The sequence below is a fragment of the Cololabis saira genome, chromosome 3, assembly GCF_033807715.1.
Source record: "Cololabis saira isolate AMF1-May2022 chromosome 3, fColSai1.1, whole genome shotgun sequence".
Classification (NCBI taxonomy): domain Eukaryota; kingdom Metazoa; phylum Chordata; class Actinopteri; order Beloniformes; family Belonidae; genus Cololabis; species Cololabis saira.
The window spans coordinates 51113822-51138410 of record NC_084589.1 but is presented as its reverse complement, the minus strand read 5'-3'; the positions used below and the strand labels follow the sequence as shown (position 1 = coordinate 51138410).

Sequence of the window (24589 nt, the reverse complement as noted above, 5' to 3'; positions counted from 1 at the left end):
TCCATCCATCCATCCACTTATCCATCCATCCATCCATCCACTTATCCGTCCATCCATCCATCCATCCATCCATCATCCATCCATCCATCCATCCATCATCCATCCATCCATCTCCTGTGATTGGAGGCAGAGCTGTAATGTGATGGTTACCGTGGCGACAGCAGGCATCTGCTTGGAGACGAGAGTCTGGAACTGGGTGGTGTTCATGGTTGGCTGGTCGTCTGCAGCCTTGTGGAACTCCGTCACCAGCGTGTTGATGGCCAGCTCCAGGTCCGAGTACTGGAACAGAACCAGAGAGGGCCGGTTACCAACCCGATTACCAACCCGGTTACCGGGGGCAACCCTGGAACAGGACCCCAGGAGGGGGGGGGGGGCTGGAGGGGCCCCGTCCATCACAGAGCTGAAGCTTAATCAGTCTAACCCAGGGGTTGGCATCCCATAATGTTGAAAGAGCCATATTGGACCAAAAACACAAAAAACAAATATGTCTGGAGCCGCAAAAAAATGTAAGTCTTGTATCAGCCTTAGAATGAAGAAACACATGCTGCATGTAGCTATATTAGTTAGAACTGGGGGAATTATTATGTACTTTGAGAAAAAAGTCGAAATGAACTGAAAGTTTACGCTGCAACTCAGTCTTTCTGACACTCAGTGGGCGAAAGACTGAGTGTCAGAAAGTGGGCGACTTCACAGTGAAAACCTGCTGTGAAGTCGCATCTGTGACGCCATGCACATTCCCTCTGTACTTACAGTACAATTGTTCCTATTAATAAAGGTTGTCAAGTTAAACTGCATGTTGTTATAAGGTTATTTTGTACCTAAGATACATTTGGGATGGGGAGAGGTTTGAGGGTGTGGGGGCTCCAAGTAACATTTCGCTTAGGGCCCCAATTTGTTCAGGGGCGGCCCTGCTTTCACACCATCAGCAGTGGCTGTGGAGAACATGGTGTTTCCGTGGAGAACATCGTGTTTCTGTGGAGAACATGGTGTTTCTGTGGAGAACGTGGTGTTTCTGTGGAGAACGTGGAGTTTCTGAGAACGTGGTGTTCCTGTGGAGAACATCGTGTTTCTGTGGAGGCTCAGCTGAACCCGGGGACTCTGGGAGGCTCCGCTGTCGTTACGGAGCTGGAATGTCAGGAATTCATGTCATCATCCTGCTGGAGCGTCTGAGCTGAGAGCTGGGGAGCAGAGGAGTCTCACTCCGCCCCGGTTCCCCGGTTCCCCCGGTTCCCCGGGGAACCAGGACGGGTCCCAGCCCTGAGCCTGATCTGCTGAGGGAGGAACTCTTATCAAAGCTGAACCGCTGAGTCTGGAAGTGTTGAGTGTTTTATTGGCCGGAATAAAACCATGAAGTCTGTGATCTCTGGTGTCATTTATGAGCTCTCTCTGGTCCCGGGAGTCTCACCCTCCTTTAACCGGCCGTGATGGAGCCGGCAAGCGGCGATGAACGGGCCCTCCCGTGTGCAATTTTCACCCATAAAGATCAAGAACTCAATACCGAGTCCGTTGACACCACCGACGACTCTTTATGTCAAGCCATTCAAAAGTTATGGCAGAAAGTAGGAACTATCTAACATGGACCAATCAGATGAAGGGGGGGCGCGCTTTTTGGCGTCTAGCGTCACCACGGTAACGCTTTTGACTGAGAAAAGTAATGGGCGTCGTTGCAGGATGGAGACGCACATTTTGATGTATAACACACCTGGGTGCACGTTACGGTTCGGGCCGTATTAACGGCCGAAGAAATGGCATAAATTTCGCCAAAATGACACGATTAATTCAAAATGGCCGACTTCCTGTTTGGTTTGGGCCATGGCTCCAAGAGAATTTTCTTTAAGTTGCGACATGATACAGGTATACACTATAACTATGAAGTATAACTATAAAGTATATTATCAAAAACATCAATTTTATATTTTGTCTTCTTTATGCATTGTTTGTTTCCACGGATTAATGCTAATGTTTCAGATTTAAACTGATCACAAGAGACAAAGGGTAGAAGCTTCGGCTTCAGCTGCACCTTTTCGGCAAAAACAATGTTTATTTTACTTTTTTCATTTTGTTTTGTAAAATACAAGACAGAAATAAAGACTATTCATTCATTCATTCATTCATTCATTCATTCATTCATTCATTCATTCATTCATTCATTCATTCATTCATTCATTCATTCATTCATTCATTCCTCAGACCCAGATCTTCTCTCCAGGACAGAAGGGCGGCTGCAGAAACCGTCCTGATCTCCTTCAGTTTTCACTCAGTTCTTCAGTTTGCAGCTCCGTTAATCACTTGTTTTTACTGTTAGTCGGTCTCTACTCCTCAAACTGCTGACAAACCTGATCAAACATTTCAGATTCCAGGAATCAATAATCCCACAATAGAGAAGAAATGTTGTTCAGATCTTTTACAACAATGAAACACAGTAAAGGAGGTTGTCTCTGAAAACCAATGACATCGTTGTTTAAGCCTCTCCAAGGTTCATGTCCCCCCAGTCTGCATCCAAACTCTCACTTCATTCAACTTTTACTAAATAAATAAGAAAATAATTAGAAATATCTGCAACTACAGCTGTCTTTAGACCGTTAGAGGCCTCTGAGGGAATTTTTTGTACTACATCAGGTAAAATTGGATATAATAACTAATTTATGTATAATCCCGAAGCAGCTCTTTGCTCAATCTGCTTTCTCCGTTAAAGCCATCAAATAATGGAACAATCTTTCTACCCACCTGAAACTTTGCACAGATTTCAACGTTTTTTCTTCCGCAGTCAAAAAGTGGATTTTAAGGAATCAGACTTGTCAACATTAATCTTATATCTAAACTGTTTTACAATTGTTTTTAAAAACGTATTTCCCCCCGTTATGTAATATGTTTTGTACATGAGTGTGTGAGTGATGTGTGGATGTGTGGATGTACATGTGTATATATGATTGATTTGTTTTGTATTTGACGCTCTTACCTTTTATTATCCATAAACCTGCCCAGGGACTACGGATGGAAAGTAGCTAGTAAACTAAATCCGGTACAAAGCATCTTTTCTAATTTCTGAGACTAATGTCATGTTGTACGGAACGGAGTATTAGGGCCAGGCAAGAGAAAAAAAGACGAAATGTTGAGAAAAAAGTCAAAATTTTGAGAAAAAAGACGAAATGTCGAGAAAAAAGTCGAAATGTCGAGATTGTTGAAATACAATTTCGAGAAAAAAGTCGAAATTTCGTGAATAAAGTCGAAATTTTGCCTTTTTTCTCAATGTTTCGACTTTTTTTTCGACATTTCGACTTTTTTCTCGAAATTATACCACAACAATATTCTCGACATTTCGACTTTTTTCTCAATATTTTGACTTTATTCACGAAATTTCGACTTTTTTCTCAACATTTCGACTCTTTTCTTAACATTTCGACTTTTTTCTCGAAATTATATTTGAACAATATTCTGGAGATTTTGACTTTTTTCTCAACATTTCGACTTTATTCGCGAAATTTTGACTTTTTCTCAACATTTCAACTTTTTTCTTGAAGTGCATAATGAAAAAAAAATCTTCCTCCTCTAAAATATTATATATTTGTCTCCTGCCTGGCCCTGATACTCTTGATACATGTTGTAAATTGTCCCTGACACAAATAAACCTTAGGGGCGTGGTCTTTTGATTGACAGCTGACACAACCAATGACTAACTGCCATCTCCTTTCATAGCCAGCGTTTGCAGGTTTTTGCTCTTCTGCATATTTGTAATTCTCAGAATTCAAGTGCTGTCAACATTCCGCAGAACAGTATAATAATAAACGACTTTAAACTTTTACCTGTTCAGCTGACAGAACTTCTGCACCAAACTGTTTCCACTGATTTGATCAATAAATGATCCAGAATCAGAATCATCTCATTCTGGATTATTTCTGATCCAGAATCATCCTAAAATTTCAATAATCTGCCATGAAGAGGAGCAACATCCATGAATATTCACCACGGACTTATTTGTCACTATTTCAGGTGGAATTACTAGTTACTTTTATTCAAGTTCTGACCTTTACAATATTTGGAGCTCTTTCTCTTCATTTCTGCATTTCTGCTCTGCAGTTATGTCGGTTCTAATCACAGTTTTAATCACGAGTTTTATCCCGATAATCAACTAATCAGTTTAGTATGTCATTATTATCGATTATTACCCATAATAATCCAGATCCGGAGCCGTAAATGATCAGAGATCTGACCCACTTTCAGAAACGTTAATATCAATAACTCTGCACTTGTTTTTAAAGATCAGTGATTAAACTCTGATTGTCGGAGGTTTGAGGCTCCAACTCCCGACCTGATCAGTGGGATCGATACCTGATCGATCGGTCCAGCTGCTCACCTTGATATCCATCTGCAGGTTCGATCAGCAGAGATCCAGAAAGATCCAGAAAAAGATCCAGAAAAAGATCCAGAAAATCCACCGAAACCTCCAAACCTCGGAGCGCAGACTGTTTCCTCCTCCTGCTGCTGCGTCTCTGCTGAGAGAGAGAGTGTGTGTGTGTGTGTGTGTGTGTGTGTGTGTGTGTGTGTGCGTGAGTGTGTGTGTGTGTGTGTGTGTGTGTGTGTGTGTGTGCGTGTGTGTGTGTGTGTGTGTGTGTGTGTGTGTGTGTGTGTGTGTGTGTGTGTGTGTGTTATCAGCCACACCTCGGCTCCGCTCCGGGACCAGCTTGTCTAAACTTTTTTTTAACACTATATTTATTTACATTTTTTCAATTATTACAACAATACAGTTATATCTGTAAATAAAATGTACAATAAAATAGAAAAAAACAAAGAACACACAAACCTAGCAGACATAAAGATACAGAGACAAAAACAACAACAACAACAACATAAAAAAACATTACAGACAAAACTAAAAAAAACAACCCAAAAAACAGAATCTTATCTCCATTATTATTCAACAGAATCATCCAGTACACGTCCCAGATTTCCCAAAAGTCATCAGATTTCCCTTTCATGGCATACAGGACTGTCTCAGAAAATTAGAATATTGTGATAAAGTCCTTTATTTTCTGCAATGCAATTAAAAAAACAGAAATGTCATACATTCTGGATTCATTACAAATCAACTATATTATTGCAAGCCTTTTATTATTTTAATATTGCTGATTATGGCTTACAGTTTAAGATTAAGATTCCCAGAATATTAAAATTTTTTGAGATAGGATATTTGAGTTTTCTTAAGCTGTAAGCCATGATCAGCAATATTAAAATAATAAAAGGCTTGCAATATTTCAGTTGATTTGTAATGAATCCAGAATGTATGATGTTTTTGTTTTTGTAATTGCATTACAGAAAATCACAATATTGTAATTTTCTGAGACAGTCCTGTATGTCCATTTCTCTAATGCAAGACAGTTCTAGAGTTCTTAGTACCGTTGCTGGATGTCGGGTTTGGCTGGTTCTTCCAAAACAATGCAATTGTATGTTTAGCCTGGAGAAGAGAGTTAATTATCACACTCTTCTTTTTACTGTTTATTTTGAAGTTATTAGGAAATAAACCTAAAATACACAATTGTGGACAAATAGGAAATATCTTCTGAGATAATCTGGGATAAGATACCAAGTACTTCTTTCCAAAACTTTGTGATCTCTGGCCATAAGCATTGAAATAATGTTCCCCTCTCCACTTTACACTTTACACACTGGTCCGGTATATTAGGATCAAAACGGTTAAGTAGAGAGGGAGTAATATACGTTCATAAGTGACTTGTTTTGTAATAACTTGTATCTGGTATTGATCGCCTGTGTTTGGGCTTTGTAGCGAGCCCTCTCCCAAACTTCAGCACTTATTTCTACCTGGAGCTTCGTCTTAAAACATCTAGTTTCTAAACATTTTATTTAATAATCTTCCTCTTTTAAGATTTATTTCTCTTTAATAACAAACTTTGCCGCGCCTTTGGCTGTAAAACTGGGTGAAATGTCGTTTGTCCAGTTTGCTCCAGATGTTTTGTGGATGAGAACATCTGGATGAGAACATCAGGCCAGCTGTGGGTGTGGGTTTAACTTCCTGTGGGGGTGAAGGGATGGATGTTCCTGCAGCAGCTTCATGTGTTCACACAAACTCATTTATTCACCAGACATGTTTGGTTCCACGTTCACTCATGAGACTAACGGCCTTTTGCACTAGTACCTACTCAGCGCGACTCGTCTCGTCCTCGTTTCTTTTAGATACCCAGGTTAGAAGTAGGAGGTTGGAGTGAAGCTGCTGAGGAGATGATAGATGTGCTGCTGGATCTGTGGCTTGTGTTTGATATCAAGTTAAAAAATGAGAGTGAGAGAAGCTTTAATCAGCGACGTTTTTTTTTTTTTTTGTTCATCTGCGCTGATGAGAAATAAAGCCTGATTTATGGTTCCGCGTTAAATCGACGGCGTAGCTTACGCCGTAGGCTCTGCGTTAGTGTGACGCGGAACCATAAATCAGCCACCGGGAGCAAGGGCTCGCTGGATCTTATCTATGCTGAAATAACGTTAAAATATAAAGAAGACGTCCCAAAGTGTGATCTATGGTGAAATAGGAAACTGAAGATGTGCAGATATATGTAGATATGTAGACTATATGCACTTTGTTCCCTCCAGTTCTGCAGCGCAGCTTTAGCCCCGCCCACTGCAGCTTTAGCCCCGCCCACTGCAGCTTTAGCCCCGCCCACTGCAGCTTTAGCCCCGCCCACTGCAGCTTTAGCCCCGCCCACTGCAGCTTTAGCCCCGCCCACTGCAGCTTTAGCCCCGCCCACTGCAGCTTTACCTCCGCCCACTGCAGCGTTAGCCCCGCCCACCGTACCTTTAGCTCCGCCCACTGTACCTTTAGCTCCGCCCACTGCAGCTTTAGCTCCGCCCATTGCAGCGTTAGCTCCGCCCACTGCAGCGTGGACAGTGCAGCAGCTTTCAGTGTGAATCCACCAAGCAGTGCGATGCAGGGATCCGGAGATTTTTGATGCTTTCAGTGTGAACGCAGGGTAACGCTTCACTAACACTTCACAATCTCTTCATGGTCTATCTCCACCTGCTCCACCCGCCGTGTTCAGCTCAGGTTGTTCAGCTCAGGTTGTTCAGCTCAGGTTGTTCAGCTCAGGTTGTTCAGCGTTCCAGCTGCTCCAAAACTCAGAATGTGAACAAACTCCTCGTCTGCGTGTCTTGACGTCTTCAGTCTCAGTTCTTGTGCAGTAAACGGACAGTTGAAGCTCTGGTCACATTAAAGCCGACTATCGGTGGTTTTTATCGATCACCACCAGGAAATCCTTTTAAACACTCGACACAGTCATCCTTAAACATCACGACTGAATTTATGATCATTTATTTATCTGTAACTAGAGAACTTTCATCACAAACATGACCTGCTGCTTCAGGGTCCAGGAGGATCCTGGAGGGTTCTGCGGCCCCCGGAGTCCCGGGGCCTGGCCTAAAGGGGCGTGGCCTGGAGGGGTAATGGGGCGGGGCCTAAAGGGGCGGGGCATGGACCGGGTCACCGGGCCGGTGCACCAGGACCGAGTCCAGAGCTTCACTCAGGGCGGAGTGGAAGGTGGTGTCGCTGTCGGAGTCAGAGTCTGAACCGGACCGGTCCTGGTACGTCATGTCTAACTCACTGCAGAAAACAGAAGAAAACAGACGTGAGACGTGAGGAGACAGATAGAAGAACCAGAACCAGGTTCCCTGGATCAGTCCGGATCAGGTCTGGATCAGTCTGGATCAGTCTGATCCCTGGATCCAGACTGATTTTGTGAAATATGATTTAACCTCCTGAGACTCTGCGTTCTCATATGAGGACATTACATTTCTGCTGTTCTGCGCCATGATACTTCATTTGTACGAACATTGACCCATTGTCCTCATCCGGGACCCCCGCCTGCACCATCTAGTGGTCTCATCATGAAATTACACTCATTTGGGAAAAAGCAAGATCTCAATGAAAGTCTTCTATGGAGCTCCCGACAGAAATATGGACAAGGTAAAAATCCTAACCTAATTTTATGATTGAAACTAGTATATTTATGCACAATAACGTCTGCAGCTTCACATGGCATGCTTTTTTGATATATTTGAGTAATATTAGCAAGCTACAACGTCTGTAAACATGAAGTACTCGTTTGAGGACATCAGGTCTATCTTCACTGCAAACACATAAGTTCTTTCCAAGAACATTTGTCTTTATTTCTTGCCCAAATGTCAAATTTCTAGTCAAAATAAGTCTAATTACACTTAAAATACTTGTTTTTAGATTTCCATTTGTTTAAAGCACATTTTCACTAGAAATAAGTAGAATAATCTGCCAGTGAAGCAATTTTTTATTTCCTTGTAATAGGAAAGAAAACAATTGAAAATGATATATAAATATAAATGATATAGATATATAACCTAATACCCATGTTTTTACTCTGTAGCACTTTATTTCATTCAAAATGCTGAGTATATTGCAAATAAAATGTATCATATTTTTATTATTAGAACCTGACCAGGATGTGCAAGGATGCAGAGCAGGACCAAGAAAGGGAAATAGAGAGAAAATAAACCCATTGTCCTCATGTGAGGCCATTAGTTCAGCAGCACATAGAAAGAAAAAATGTAATTTCAACAAAAATTAGGTCCTACTGATCCCAGATATTAAGGAGACGTAAACAATGCACATCAAACAAAAGCCCGGGTCTCAGGAGGTTAACCAAATGTATAAAAAAATGTACTCTATCAATTGGGTACGAGCTAAACTGTTTATGTGTTTGAGGTTGTAGATCTGCTGGTTAAAACCTTCTTAAAAAGGCATTAGTTATATTATTATTGGTCTGTATGTTGTATTTAAGACTTAAAACAACTGAAAACACTGAGAATGTTGTCCAGACTGGTCTAGACCAGCAGAACTCTGCTGACCCAGACGGTCCTACCTGAGCTCGGAGTCTCTCTGGCTCTGGGCTGTATCTCTGGGGGGCGTTGCCATGGCGATCCCGGCCTCCATCAGCCTCCTGGCGCCGGTGCCGCTGATCCGGGGAGAGGCCAGCGCCGCCGACCACAGACTGAGCTGCTCGTCGTCAGAGGAGTCGCTGAGGGAAAGATGGAAGACGGAGCTGAGTGGGGGTCGGTGGAGGTTCTGGCGTTCTAGCAATGACTGTGTTTCCATAAATCAATAACCCTTTAAAACCGGAATATTAGCAACAACCCGGTTTTGCACGGCCATCTAAACACCAATAAAGGCTGAGTTCTGGTTCTGCGCCAAAACGACGCTGTGCCTACGGCGTGTGGTCGCGTCAACCGTACCACACGCCGTCGCTGACGCCGTCACTGACGCCGTCAGTGACGGCGTCAGTGACGGCGTCACCTCCCACAAATTGTAACTACGCGTCGAGGCGACGCAGACCAAACGCAGACGGAGAGGGCAGGGCTCCAGACTGCGACCAAATGCTCGCATTTTGCGACCAAAATTTGAGTATGTGCGACTGAATTTCATGTCCACTCGCACACGTGCGACCAGTAAATTTGCCAGTTTTTTTTTTTTTTTTTTTTTTTTTTTTTTTTTACACGTTAAACGTTGAAGGGGTGCCTCAATGAACCCCCATATTTGCAGGCCAATGAGTGTGAAAGGGAATGAGTTGGGGGATCTATTTATTTATTCATTTATTTATTTATTTCGTTTAATTTCACCAGCTCAAAGCAGGTATTACGCCCGGACGACATTTAATGCGACACAACTCGCTGCCGCCGCGGCGCGCACATAAAGTTAGAAGAAAGAGGCGGCGGGTATGTTTGGTTTTAGTAACATCATGCTCAGGCCATGAGTCTGCAATGGCCCAGACGGGAGACACATGTAGCTCAGTGCTTAACTTTTATTTTTAATCCACTCTATATTCTTCTGGTTGTTCTCCGATATGTCCCCCCTCTAAAGCCTGATTTATGGTTCCGCCTTAAATCGACGCAGAGCTCTGCGTTGTTGTAACGCGGAACCATAAATCAGCCTTCACCCGGTACATACATAGGTTTCTCTAAACATCTGTCCCCGCTACAGTTTTAACTAAAAGAAAATGTGCTCCAATACAGCAGGTCTCATCATTTTATTTTGAACACTGCTTAAAATTTGCTTGACACAAATGAAAGTTAAATTTTAACATGTGGGAAAAACACCTAACCTTTTATCAGGTGTAATGGCATTTTTAGGTTAGAAATAAGAATATTTCTTGGTAAGATCCTTAGTTATTTGAGTGAAGGCAGTGAATTTGGTCGACTGGTGTAAGTTCAGGGTTTTAGTAAAGACACAAGTAGGGAAATGTTATTGGCCAGTACCCCCAATATTTGTACATTTGTTAAGTACTGTGTTTAACAGTTACATTCATGGCTGAAAGGTTACTAAGCACTTTGTTACCAAGCACTTTTTTATCATGTGAATGTATGTTTTTTTTATATATAATGACAGCAATGGTGCTGTCAGTTTATTTATGTTGCGGCATCTTTAAAAACGCACAATAAAATGTAACACTGCATTTGAAACAGCACATTGTGGTAATTCATTAATCTATTATGAAATACGTATTATTAATACACTGAAATGTAGTAGAAATGTAAACATTTGGTTAGCGTGTCGATAAACGATGTGCGCTCCTAAAATTTCTGATTGTGCCCCTAAAAATTTTCAGTTAGGGGCTACTGTGCTCCTAGTGAAAAAAGTTAGTCTGGAGCCCTGGAGGGCTGTGATTGGTTCGCTTGGTAGCAACGCATTTCCGGTTTCCGGTTTGAAGCAGTCGTGAACTTTCAGCACTCTTTTCTTCGTGTATGTGTGATTTCTTTTGTTTTTTGCACAATAGTTGTCCTTATCTCTTTGATTCACTGTGACCGGAAAAGTCGGATAAACCATTCAGAAAAAGATCGCTTTTATCTTTAAGAAGAGACTAATCACTTCATAAATGTAATGAAGGATATGAACATTTCTGCATTTGTAGACGGTAGAAAGTACCGGGATAGAAGATTTACAAGAAGGAGAGAGAAAAGTTGAAGCAGCATTTGTTTTGAATTTGGATCCAGGAAGAAGAAGCAGAAATGACGGTAATTACCTCATCACGTTCTCCGTGCGTCGCTGGTTTGATCCAGATATCCTGAATGATTAATTACCATGGAAACGGAATATTCCCAATGTTTCAGTAACCGGAATATTAGCAATAACCCCAATTTTGACTGCATGTAAACGTAGTCAGTGTTTCATGTCTCTAATGGCGCTTTTCCACCACCACTCGACTGTCCTCCACTCAGTTTGGTTCTTTTCCACTAGGGGAGTTAGACGTCTGAGTCAGGAGGAGGAAATCAGAGAAAGAGACTCTGACGGCTTCTTGTTCATTTGATTCCAGCAGCAACGACAGCAGAATCTGTTTCATGATCCAACTCTGAGGTGCAGATGTTCATAAACCTGGTGCTGAGGAGAGAATTAAAGCAGCACATCTATCATCTCCTCCAGGTTCTACATCTTTATCTATCATCTCCTCCAGGTTCTACATCTTTATCTATCATCTCCTCCAGGTTCTACATCTTTATCTATCATCTCCTCCAGGTTCTACATCTTTATCTATCATCTCCTCCAGGTTCTACATCTTTAGTGTTGTTGTCTTCTTCCTTTAGATACACAATCAAATACGTCCCAGCAGCTTCTCCAACCTCCTACTTCTGCTCCAGGTGCTGAATTGTAGTGGAAAAGAAACCAGGCTAAGTTGAGACGAGTAGGTTCTAGTGGAAAAGCGCCATTAGTTACTTTGCATCTGACTTATTCTAATCTGTAGTTCAGGATCTTTGTTGTGCTTCTAAACAACTCTGTCTTCATGTCTCTGCAGGGTGAAGTTATGCAGATGTGATACTTGGTTCTGGTTCTGAGGGGCGGGCCTAACCGATGGGTCAGTTGTTTTATAAGTAAAATGTATTTAAATCCTCTGAATGTTCACGTGAAGGTTGAGTTTACGTTCCCCCTTTAACTCTTACAGCTCACAAGAAGCAGAAGAACCAAGCAGACGAGCTTCAGGGTGATTATGTGTTATTACGTGAGAGGACTGAACTCACAACTCCTCGTCTCCGTCCTCCTGGAAGGTCAGAGGTCGCAGGCAGACGCCGCACGTCCTGCCCAGGCTGAGGAAACACGGCTGGCAGTAGGACCCTGGGGAGACAAGACGGTGGTAAAACCCCCGACCAGAACCTGACCAGAACCTGACGAGAAGATGAGAAGCTGAGGAAAGATGAGGGAAAGAGAGCTCCAGCAGCTCCTCCGGCAGCAGGAGACTCGGAGCAGCAGCTTGGGTTTTACCTGGACCTGCACGAGGACCAAGAACTCAAGCAGACGTTATAATTCCCAAATGTTAACAAGAATCATTCAGAATTAACTCAATGTACCAAAACAGAAACACTAAAGAGTCGGAGAACAACTGGAGCATCAGATGAGAGTAGATGGAGATGGAGAAGTCCAGTTTAGAGGACCTGGATCTGGACCCTAGTGGTCTGTAGAGGACCTGCAGGTCTGGATCTGGACCCTAGTGGTCTGTAGAGGACCTGCAGGTCTGGATCTGGACCCTAGTGGTCTGTAGAGGACCTGCAGGTCTGGATCTGGACCCTAGTGGTCTGTAGAGGACCTGCAGGTCTGGATCTGGACCCTAGTGGTCTGTAGAGGACCTGCAGGTCTGGATCTGGACCCTGGTGGTCAGTAGAGGACCTGCAGGTCTGGATCTGGACCCTAGTGGTCTGTAGAGGACCTGCAGGTCTGGATCTGGACCCTAGTGGTCTGTAGAGGACCTGCAGGTCTGGATCTGGACCCTAGTGGTCTGTAGAGGACCTGCAGGTCTGGATCTGGACCCTAGTGGTCTGTAGAGGACCTGCAGGTCTGGATCTGTGTGGGTCTAAAGGGACCAGCCTCTGGAGGAAACATCTGCAGAGTTCTGTCTTCATGTTCACCAGGCTGGACTCTGATAACCAGCAGCTGCATCAATAACAACCATGGGTTGGTGATGGACCAGAGACGGCCAGGACAGCCGTCGTCAGGCTGGGACACGGCTGAAACCTGCAGACCAGAGAACCTCCAGGACCAGAACCAGAAACCCGCTCCAGGGATCTGTTATCTGTGGACCGGAGCCTGGAGGACGGGAGCCGTCTTCAGACCGAGCAACGCCTGAATTCTACAAGAAAGCTCCCACCGGGAGGGACGACTGCCCCTCTGTGGGGTCACCGTACAGCTGGAGGTAGAGGTGGAGGTGGAGTAGAGACGGGACCGCCGCTGCATCTTTAACCGCTATCGCTGAATAAAAATGTTTAGACTCAGCAGGATGAACCAAATCTCAGTCTGTTAGAGTTTCACCCAACAACCTCCCTGAGGACAGCGCTGGCCTGGAAACCCTGACAGAGACACCACGTATCCTGCTCTGAGTGTGAGGTTCACCTGAACACCGAGGGACTGGAAACCCTGACGGAGACACCACCGTATCCTGCTCTGAGTGTGAGGTTTACCTGAGCAGCGCGGGACGTCACAGGTGACCGTGTCGGCGTCCTCAGCTCTCAGCTCTTCACCGCAGGCCAGACAGGTGAGGCCGGAGGACGGGCCCAGCAGGCGGGACAGGTGAGCTGCTCCAGGGAACCTGGAAATGGAGGGAGTTAGGACCCTGCAGACAGCTGGGAGGAAGGAGGACCGGCCATCTGCAACCTCATTACAACCTCAGTATAACCAAGCTCCAGCCTCTCTACCATAGACATATCTACGTAGACGCCTCATGACATGCTGGAATGTAATCCAGCGTCGCCGCCATATTGGATGGGTCTCCTCACTCCAGGCTAAATGAACTACACTGGAGTTACAGAGTTACAGTTACAGAGTTACAGTTACAGGTACAGAGTTACAGTTACAGGTACAGAGTTACAGTTACAGCCAGCACATGCAAGAAGCTGCAAAACAGTTCTTTTTCAAGGGTTTTAGCTCCCCAGCCCCAGTTCAAGCTGAGCAGGGTCGTATAAGACCCTGGAATGACCTGGATTTTTTTTTTTAATAGATATATTTGAAATAACAATAGAAATATCAATATTTTCCCCTTTTTTAACTTTTCATAACAATAATTAAACAAAAATAAATAGATAATATTAATAAGAAAGAAAAAAAAAAATTAATTTAGCTTCTTTTCACATATGCATACAAATACTGGAGCAAATGCATAATAAAGTAAGTAATCAAGGCCTGAAAAACACATTCATTAATGCAGTAGATGATTCAGATCATAAGCTAGTCCAATAAAGGCAAAAAAAAGTTTTTTTCTAACAGAATACAGTATTTTTTCTGGAGTGCTATAAGATGCAAGTTCATTGATCCACTGTTTGGGTGCTGGGGTTTTTCTGATTTCCAGTTTTTTAAAAAGCAATTTTTTGCCGCAGTATAACCTGGATTTATAATGCTTACTTTTCCAGGCCTTTAAAAACGTGTACTGAGCTGGTACAGTAAATATGGGAGCTTGTATGTATATGTGTTACAGAATGACATTACATTTATAAAAACGTTCACATAATGGCCTAATGACAGCTCATGACTCATAAATTCAAATGAACAATCAAACGTGTTTCTTTATTAAAATATAAAATTAATTTAATTTATACATTTATCAATATGCCATACCATATGTCTGTGTAAAAGAGCATAATACAAAGTCTTTCAGCATAAAAGCACATATTTTTAACGTGTGACAGCGTCCCGTATCATAACTAAATCTCTGCCGTTTGTAACAAACCAAACCGTGTGAAAATCGGGTAAGAATTTGGGGAGTTATGGATGATTGTAGTCGGGGATAAAACCTTCCTCAGTAGGAATAAATGCACTGGGGCCGCATTGGAGACCCATCCAAGATGGCGGCCGCGCTGAACGTCAGCTACAATAGGCAGCGTCAGTCTATGAGGCGTCTACGTATATACGTCTATGCTCACTACAACCTCGGAGGTGAGTGTGTTGGTACCGCGTCAGCAGGGTTTGGAGCAGACTCTCTCCTCCTCCTCCTCCTCCTCCTCCGTCGTCCTCCCGGTCGGCCTGGTTTCTGACCACACTCCTCCTCAGCGCTCGGCCCAGCGCCGTCCTCTGGTCCAGGATCTGCTGGTGGAGGAAGAGGATCCTCTCCTGGGAAAACAGAGACGCCAGGCCCGGGACGACGTCAGCACACCGGCAAACATATCCAACTATAAAACAGGAGCTTCGATGCTAAAAAGACATTTGAGAAAGTTCTATATCCGGGTCAAAGCCATTAAATCTCTTAAATCCAGTCAGTTCTCTTCAAAGATGAGGATCCACACACATGTGATTCCATGTTACACCAACCAAGTAGAGACTTCTGTTCTGGGGAAAAGCTCAAGGCCCAGAACAGTAATCCCTCGCTACAACGCGGTTCAACTTTACGTCTCGCTGCTTCACTGATTTGCATCGTGTTCTGATTGGCTAAACAGTTTCCCCGCTTATTCACTTCCTGTGTGTCAATAACGTTACGGTTTAATATGTACCGTACATGTACATGTACGTAAAACAGCTGGCCAAATTTAAGTTTGCAATTTTTCTCCAAAACCCATAATGTCGACCAAACGTTCTGCACCGATTCTCCCGTTCAGATCCAGTTACTCGGGTCCGTGGGGGAGGGCGGTTCTGATGCTGATCTCTGCAATCTGAAGCCTTGTATAATAATTGAAAAAAAAATAAAGGTTACTACTTCACAGATTTCACTTATCGCGGGTTCTTCTTGGAACGTAACCCCCGCGGAAAACCAGGGATTACTGTATTCACCCAAACCATAACAATATCAGCTAAGATGGACAGCTGGGGGGGGGATTTAAAACTTTAAAAAGATTAAAAACCTAACTCATAGCTGAGATGGAAACAGCTGCTGACCCAGTACCATCAACGTCTCTACATGTACAAGTACACTGTACATACTAGATATCCAGATGCTCTTTGTTTTGGTTTATGCTACATTCTGCTGCTTTTATCATGTTTTTATGATGCCTATTTTAACTATTATTTAACCATCTTTTTTTGTGTTTTTTTTCTCTAAAGTATTTTTTGTTTTACTGTCTTAAGTGCATCATAAAGGGAAGGTCTTTATTTATCCCCTATCCCCTAACTTATATGTTTTGTTGGACACTAGAATAACTACTGCCATGTTTTTGCCTTTAAATATGTTTAAAGGTATGAAAACATTAAAGTTTCCAGTTATAATTGCATGAATTGTCTATATTTCATTACTTTATATACTGTCTTGGGGTTACATTTGCATAAAATGCTAAAAACCAAATTCTCAAAAATTAAAAACTGAGATAGACGAAAATGGAAAAAATTTAAACGGAATCTGGGAAAAAATAAAACGGATCTGTTTGATAATTCTGCCCCACGATGTTTCTGTTTCAGTTCTATCAGCATTCTGGGAGCTGATTGGTCCTTACAGCATCATTAGCTGCAATACTTGCTGTTGAATGTCAATATAATACTAGTATTAATATGTTGCAGAACTACAGTCATATCATTCATGCAACAGCTCAAAAAACTGTTTTAATAACACTAACCCAAATCAATATCGGAATCGAATCGGATCAGATCTTGATAATCGATTCTGAATCTCAGGAATCAGAATCGTATCGATTCTTGACAGTTTAATCGATACCCAGTCCTACACGCGTCCCAATAAACCGACGTGTCAGCCGACCGGCCGGTTTGTTCAGGTGGTTCCTGGTTCCTGGTTGGTCTCCAGCGTCAGATTTATTAAGTGATTCTGACCAGAGTCCACATGGATCCAGATCTTTCTGAGGTGAATCTGTCGTGGTTTCAGGCAGCACTGATGTATCTGGATCTGTGTTGGATCTGGAACTCTGTTCCCCATCTGATCCTGACGAGTTCAGACCTGCTTCCTTCCTAAACCTTCATGCTACACATTCTTCACATTCTTCACATAACTCCTGCTCAGAAAGCTTCCACCAGCAGACTCTCCTCCTCGGTTCACCTGCACTCACGGCCGTGACGGACGCATCAAAACACTGCTTTCCTTGGAGAGCAGGAGGGGGCGGAGCTTCCAGGTCCACAGCTTTGGGCTTCTTCTTTATGGAGGTAGATTTGTGTCTTAATTATTTAATCAAAAAAAAGATAGCTTCAATCAAAAAATATATTATCAATTTAAAAAAAAAATAATTTCAATCAAAAAAAAAATTCAATCAAAGAAAAAAAGTGTTGACCCAAAAAATTGCATTTGAACACTTTTTTGGATTTAAAATATTTTTTTCGATTTGAAGTGATTTTTTTTGTTGATTGAAGTGAAAAAAGTTTTGAAGTCTTTTTTTTTTGATTGAATCATTTTGACACAAACATCCCGCAGTGGGCGGATGAAAAAAAGTGTTCAAATGCAATTTTTTGGGTCTCAAATATTTTTTTGCATTCACACACTTTTTTTCTTTGATTGAAAACGTTTTTTTTTTTAATTGAAGTGATTTTTTTGCATTGAAAATATTTTTTTCTTTTTGAAGCAATTTCTTTTTTGATTAAATGATAAAGACACAAATGTCCTACCCATAATATGGCCCATAATATTTGCTAATATTCCGGTTATAAAAGGGTTATTGATGCTGGAAACGTAGTCAGTGCTGCTTTTATTGGGACAAAGTGCCAGCGCTGCACTAATTCAGAAAAGAAATATGGATGAAAAATATGGGAGACTCTGATGAAGGCGGAAGGAATCACTGAAACATGTCAGGTATTTAAAAACTTAAATGTTTTTGTCTGACAAAAAGAATCAGCAAGTTAAATTGTATCTTCTGATTATTGTGAACAAATCTGTCCATCCGTCCTCGTGTCAGAACGTTGTGACCACGAACACCCGTGTGAGTTTTGTACCTGCTCCCTCTCCGGGTGGTAGAACGCACAGACCAGGCGTCTGCAGCGCTGGACCAATCCTCCGGTCAGGGACACGAGCAGAGCCAGACCCAGCAGGAAACCTGCACACAGAACACAGAGCAGAACCTGAGAGCAGCTGCTGCACATCTGGAGGAGAGAGAACCTGAGAACAGCTGCTGCACATCTGGAGGTCAGAGAGAGAACCTGAGAGCAGCTGCTGCACATCTGGAGGAGAGAGAGAGAACCTGAGAGCAGCTGCTGCACATCTGGAGGAGAGAGAGAGAACCTGAGAGCAACTGCTGCACATCTGGAGATCAGAGAGAGAACCTGAGAACAGCTGCTGCACATCTGGAGATCAGAGAGAGAACCTGAGAACAGCTGCTGCACATCTGGAGGAGAGAGAGAACCTGAGAGCAGCTGCTGCACATCTGGAGGAGAGAGAACCTGAGAACAGCTGCTGCACATCTGGAGATCAGAGAGAGAACCTGAGATTAGCTGCTGCACATCTGGAGGAGAGAGAACCTGAGAGCAGCTGCTGCTGCACATCTGGAGATCAGAGAGAGAACCTGAGAACAGCTGCTGCACATCTGGAGGAGAGAGAACCTGAGAACAGCTGCTGCACATCTGGAGGTCAGAGAGAACCGGAGAGCAGCTGCTGCACATCTGGAGGAGAGAGAACCTGAGAGCAGCTGCTGCACATCTGGAGGAGAGAGAACCTGAGAGCAGCTGCTGCACATCTGGAGGTCAGAGCTCAACCTGCAGACGGGACAGACTGACAGAACCAGGCCTCCTTTCTGCTCATCTGATTGGCCGGTTTAAAGGGGACCTATTCTGAAAAACAGGTTTTTTCTTGCTTTAACATATATAAAGTGTTTTTTTCTTGCTTTAACATTTATAAAGTGGTCTCCCCTCAGCAACTCAGAGAAGGAGGAAACAACCAGATTCTGCAGAGTCTGTACAGCCGCCCAGATGATCCTGTCAGTGTGATGTGGATCTACGAGACAATAACATTCTGATCCCCAAAGTTACGGAAACCAAAATGTGATTTACATCGGTTTGCCTCCGATGCTGAAACCACTAACAACTAACTCCACCGGCCGGAGCTTCCTCCATTTTTTCGTAGCGGTGCATCGCGTCATTCAGGCAGCCAATCAGCACAGAGCCTCATTATCATAGCCCCGCCCACTCAGAATCCTGCATAGATAATGAGGTTAGAGAATGGGAAGATAAAGACATGGATCAGAGGCTGAATTTCTCATTTATTTAGATAAAACAATCAAAAGCTTGTTTTTAAGACATTCAAGGCCTGTTTAAAATAGGTATTAGATCCATAATAGGTCCCCTTTAAGACGTTTACAGTGAACCAGTAGGCTCGCTGTCATCTTTGGGCCTCTTAGCTTTCAGCCACCACGAGAATCATTTTCCAGCCGTTTGGAGCCCTGGAGCCCAAATTAAAGCTGCAAGCAGCGATGAACGGGCCCTCGTGCGTGCAATTTTCCCCAATAAAGGTCAAGGACTCAAAACCGAGTCCAATGACACCACCCACGATTCTCTATATCAAACCATTAAAAAGTTACGGCAGAAAATAGGAACTATCAGATAACGACCAATCAGATGAAGGGGGGGCGCGCTTTTTGTCGTCTAGCGTCGCCACGGTAACGCTTTTGACTGAGAAAAGTAATGCGCGTAGTCACAGGATGGAGATGTATAACACACCTGGGTGCACGTTACAGTTCGGGCCGTATTAACGGCCGAAGAAATGGCATAAATTTCGCCAAAATTACACGATTAATTCAAAATGGCCGACTTCCTGTTGGGTTTCGGCCATGGCGCCAAGAGACTTTTCTTTAAGTTGCGATACAGGTGTGTAGCGATTTTCGTGCATGTACGTCAAACCATATTGTGGGGCTTGAGGCACAAAGTTTTCTAGGGGGCGCTGTTGAGCCGTTAGGCCACGCCCATTAATGCAAACCATTAAATATCACATTTATCACCAGGACTGGCTTGGTGAAATATTTGGTGACTTTTGGGGCACGTTTAGGGGGAAAAAAGACCCTCATTTCGTCAAAACAAGAACGCCCTGTCCTATATTTTTCAGCCAAGTTGGGAGTAAACCTGGCGTCTGGAACAGACTGGTACTCAGGTGACTCCGCGGAGAGGGAACCTTGTTTCCACCATCAGATCTCTGGAACTCTGCTTTGACCCAGTTTACGCTGAGGGGGCAGATGTGGCCAGATGTGTGACGGGTTCTGAACTCCTGTCATTGCTGTTTTCACGAGCGTCTGTCCCAGTTTGAGGAGCAGGAATATAAAAGCTCAGAAGTGGCTCGTAGATAGATTCTGATCTGGTTTCAACACTTTAAACTCGTGTTACCCTACTCAGCTCAGCTTTACCTAACAGTGTTTCTCTGTTCTAAACTCAGACACCTGAAGGAGATTTATTCCTGCGTTAACGTCAGTCATCACCTCGTCTCTGCTGGATGAGTTACCGTCATGACCGGGACATACTTGTCATGTTTGTCAGATTCCTCAGAGACACTCCGTCAGCGCGGCGCCTCAGCCGGCGATAACATCGGAAACTCACACTGGTGTTTATTTCCTCCAGGTTTCAGAGCAGGTTTTTATTTCCTCCAGGTTTCAGAGCAGGTTTTTATTTCCTCCAGGTTTCAGAGCAGGTTTTTATCTCCTCCAGGTTTCAGAGCAGGTTTTTATTTCCTCCAGGTTTCAGAGCAGGTTTTTATTTCCTCCAGGTTTCAGAGCAGGTTTTTATTCCCTCCAGGTTTCAGAGCAGGTTTTTATTTCCTCCAGGTTTCAGAGCAGGTTTTTATTTCCTCCAGGTTTCAGAGCAGGTTTTTATTTCCTCCAGGTTTCAGAGCAGGTTTTTATTTCCTCCAGGTTTCAGAGCAGGTTTTTATTTCCTCCAGGTTTCAGAGCAGGTTTTTATTTCCTCCAGGTTTCAGAGCAGGTTTTTATTTCCTCCAGGTTTCAGAGCAGGTTTTTATTCCCTCCAGGTTTCAGAGCAGGTTTTTATTTCCTCCAGGTTTCAGAGCAGGTTTTTATTCCCTCCAGGTTTCAGAGCAGGTTCTTATTTCCTCCAGGTTTCAGAGCAGGTTTTTATTTCCTCCGGGTGTCAGAGCAGAGCTGCCGCCTGGAGGTGAAACCAGGAAGCAGTTCCACACGAACCATCTTTACAGTCCAGGAGATTCTCCTCGTTTCTGAGGCCTGAGACTCCCAGGGCCGCTACAATCACACACACCGTTTACCGTTCACGATAAACCGTCAAAAAAAAAAATGTTTTTGTGTAAAGCTGATTTACAACGTACGTGTGCGTGAAGGAAGTAAGGAAGGAAGGAAGGAAGGAAGGAAGGAAGGAAGGAAGGAAGGAAGGAAATGAGCGAGAAAGAAAGAAAGAAAGAAAGAAAGAAAGAAAGAAAGAAAGAAAGAAATGAGCGAGAAAGAAAGAAAGAAAGAAAGAAATGAGCGAGAAAGAAAGAAAGAAAGAAAGAAAGAAATGAGCAAGAAAGAAATGAGCAAGAAAGAAAGAAAGAAAGAAAGAAAGAAAGAAAGAAAGAAAGAAAGAAAGAAAGAAAGAAAGAAAGAAAGAAAGAAAGAAAGAAAGAAAGAAAGAAAGGAGTCTGAAAAAAATAGGATAGTCATTACAGTTCTGCAGCAGGTGTTACTAATTTAATTGGTTTTTATCAATTCAATGTAATTGGTGTAGTTTAGTATTTAGTATCTTTTACAGCAGTGTTTTGGCTCCAAAGACTGAATGTGGTGATAGATTTATAGTTACAAAAGTAGAGTTGAATTGGTATTTTTTTTATTGTCATTTTTATTGTTATCGGGATAAATGCCAGAAATTATCGTGATACATTTTTTAGTCCATACCGCCCATCCCTACTCCTCACACACTCCTCACACACTCCTCACACACTCCTCACACACTCCTCACACACTCCTCACACACTCCTCACACACTCCTCACACACTCCTCACACACTCCTCACACACTCCTCACACACTCCTCACACACTCCTCACACACTCCTCACACACTCCTCACACACACACTCCTCACACACTCCTCACACACTCCTCACACACACTCCTCACACACTCCTCACACACACTCCTCACACACTCCTCACACACACTCCTCACACACTCCTCACACACACTCCTCACACACTCCTCACACACACACTCCTCACACACTCCTCACACACTCCTCACACACACTCCTCACACACTCCTCACACACACACTCCTCACACACACTCCTCACACACTCCTCACACTCCTCACACACTCCTCACACACTCCTCACACACTCCTCACACACTCCTCACACACTCCTCACACACTCCTCACACTCCTCACACACTCCTCACACACTCCTCACACACTCCTCACACACTCCTCACACACTCCTCACACACTCCTCACACACTCCTCACACACTCCTCACACTCCTCACACACTCCTCACACACTCCTCACACTCCTCACACACTCCTCACACACTCCTCACACACTCCTCACACACTCCTCACACACTCCTCACACACTCCTCACACACTCCTCACACACTCCTCACACACTCCTCACACACTCCTCACACACTCCTCACACACTCCTCACACACTCCTCACACACACACTCCTCACACACTCCTCACACACTCCTCACACACACTCCTCACACACTCCTCACACACACTCCTCACACACTCCTCACACACACTCCTCACACACTCCTCACACACACTCCTCACACACTCCTCACACACACACTCCTCACACACTCCTCACACACTCCTCACACACACACTCCTCACACACACTCCTCACACACTCCTCACACTCCTCACACACTCCTCACACACTCCTCACACACTCCTCACACACTCCTCACACACTCCTCACACACTCCTCACACACTCCTCACACTCCTCACACACTCCTCACACACTCCTCACACACTCCTCACACACTCCTCACACTCCTCACACACTCCTCACACACTCCTCACACACTCCTCACACACTCCTCACACACTCCTCACACACTCCTCACACTCCTCACACACTCCTCACACACTCCTCACACTCCTCACACACTCCTCACACACTCCTCACACACTCCTCACACTCCTCACACACTCCTCACACACTCCTCACACTCCTCACACACTCCTCACACACTCCTCACACACTCCTCACACACTCCTCACTCACACACTCCTCACACACTCCTCACACACTCCTCACACACTCCTCACACACTCCTCACTCACACACTCCTCACTCACACACTCCTCACACACTCCTCACACACTCCTCACACACTCCTCACACACTCCTCATACACTCCTCATACACTCCTCACACACTCCTCACACACTCCTCACACACTCCTCATACACTCCTCACACACTCCTCACACTCCTCACACACTCCTCACACACTCCTCACACACTCCTCACACACTCCTCACACACTCCTCACACACACACTCCTCACACACTCCTCACACACTCCTCACACACTCCTCACACTCCTCACACACTCCTCACACACTCCTCACACTCCTCACACACTCCTCACACACTCCTCACACACTCCTCACACACTCCTCACTCACACACTCCTCACACACTCCTCACACACTCCTCACACACTCCTCACTCACACACTCCTCACACACTCCTCACACACTCCTCACACACTCCTCACTCACACACTCCTCACACACTCCTCACACACTCCTCACACACTCCTCACACACTCCTCATACACTCCTCATACACTCCTCATACACTCCTCATACACTCCTCACACACTCCTCACACACTCCTCACACACTCCTCATACACTCCTCACACACTCCTCACACACTCCTCACTCACACACTCCTCACACACTCCTCACACACTCCTCACACACTCCTCACACACTCCTCACACACTCCTCATACACTCCTCATACACTCCTCACACACTCCTCACACACTCCTCACACTCCTCACACACTCCTCACACACTCCTCATACACTCCTCACACACTCCTCACACACTCCTCACACACTCCTCACACACTCCTCACACACTCCTCACACACTCCTCACACACTCCTCACACACTCCTCACACACTCCTCACACTCCTCACACACTCCTCATACACTCCTCACACACTCCTCACACACTCCACACACTCCTCACACACTCCTCACACACTCCTGGATTCAGAAACAACTGCAGCAGTTTCAGTTCACTGGATCCAAAGCCCAGACGTTGTTGACCTTGAAATAAACAAGGTCAGAGTCTAGTAGAATGAACCGGTTCCTCCGGATCAGCAACATTCATAGCTGAGATGTTTACGGTGTTAAATCTCCAGCTTTGACATCGTAAATGTAGAATATTGTCTCCGTAAATCTGTTCCTCCAACCACCACCAGACATAAAACCAGACACAACAAGCAACAAAAGAAAGTAAAACCAGCAGACAGCGAGGAGACGACACGGATCTGGGAAATAAAACGGCAAAGGAACGTTTACCAGGTGAACTCTCCTGGACTCCAACGACAAGGAGACAAGAGGAGAGTTTTGCCTCCCGCCGCGACTTTCATGAAATTAAACAGCCAAATAGAGAATGTTTGTTATTACTGCAGCCATCAGCAACAAGAAGCAAGTTACTCCCCCCAATGACCGCTACATGTAGGTTACCACCACCGATGA

The 24589-nt window shown here is 44.1% G+C and overlaps 1 protein-coding gene across 1 annotated transcript in view; it reads right to left on the bottom strand.

Moving 5' to 3' along the window:
- Positions 1-7409: 7409 nt before the first annotated feature.
- The window catches only part of dcst2 (DC-STAMP domain containing 2), a 36402-nt gene continuing 19222 nt past the window's right edge, over positions 7410-24589 (bottom strand). Inside the window, exons 11-15 of the mRNA XM_061718093.1 lie at positions 17858-17958; positions 14952-15109; positions 13468-13595; positions 12037-12130; positions 7410-7600 (exon numbers count right to left, since the gene is read on the bottom strand). Of these exons, the coding sequence (XP_061574077.1) occupies positions 7456-7600; positions 12037-12130; positions 13468-13595; positions 14952-15109; positions 17858-17958 (626 nt within the window). The 3' untranslated portion in view covers positions 7410-7455. The remainder of the gene's footprint in view (positions 7601-12036; positions 12131-13467; positions 13596-14951; positions 15110-17857; positions 17959-24589) is intronic.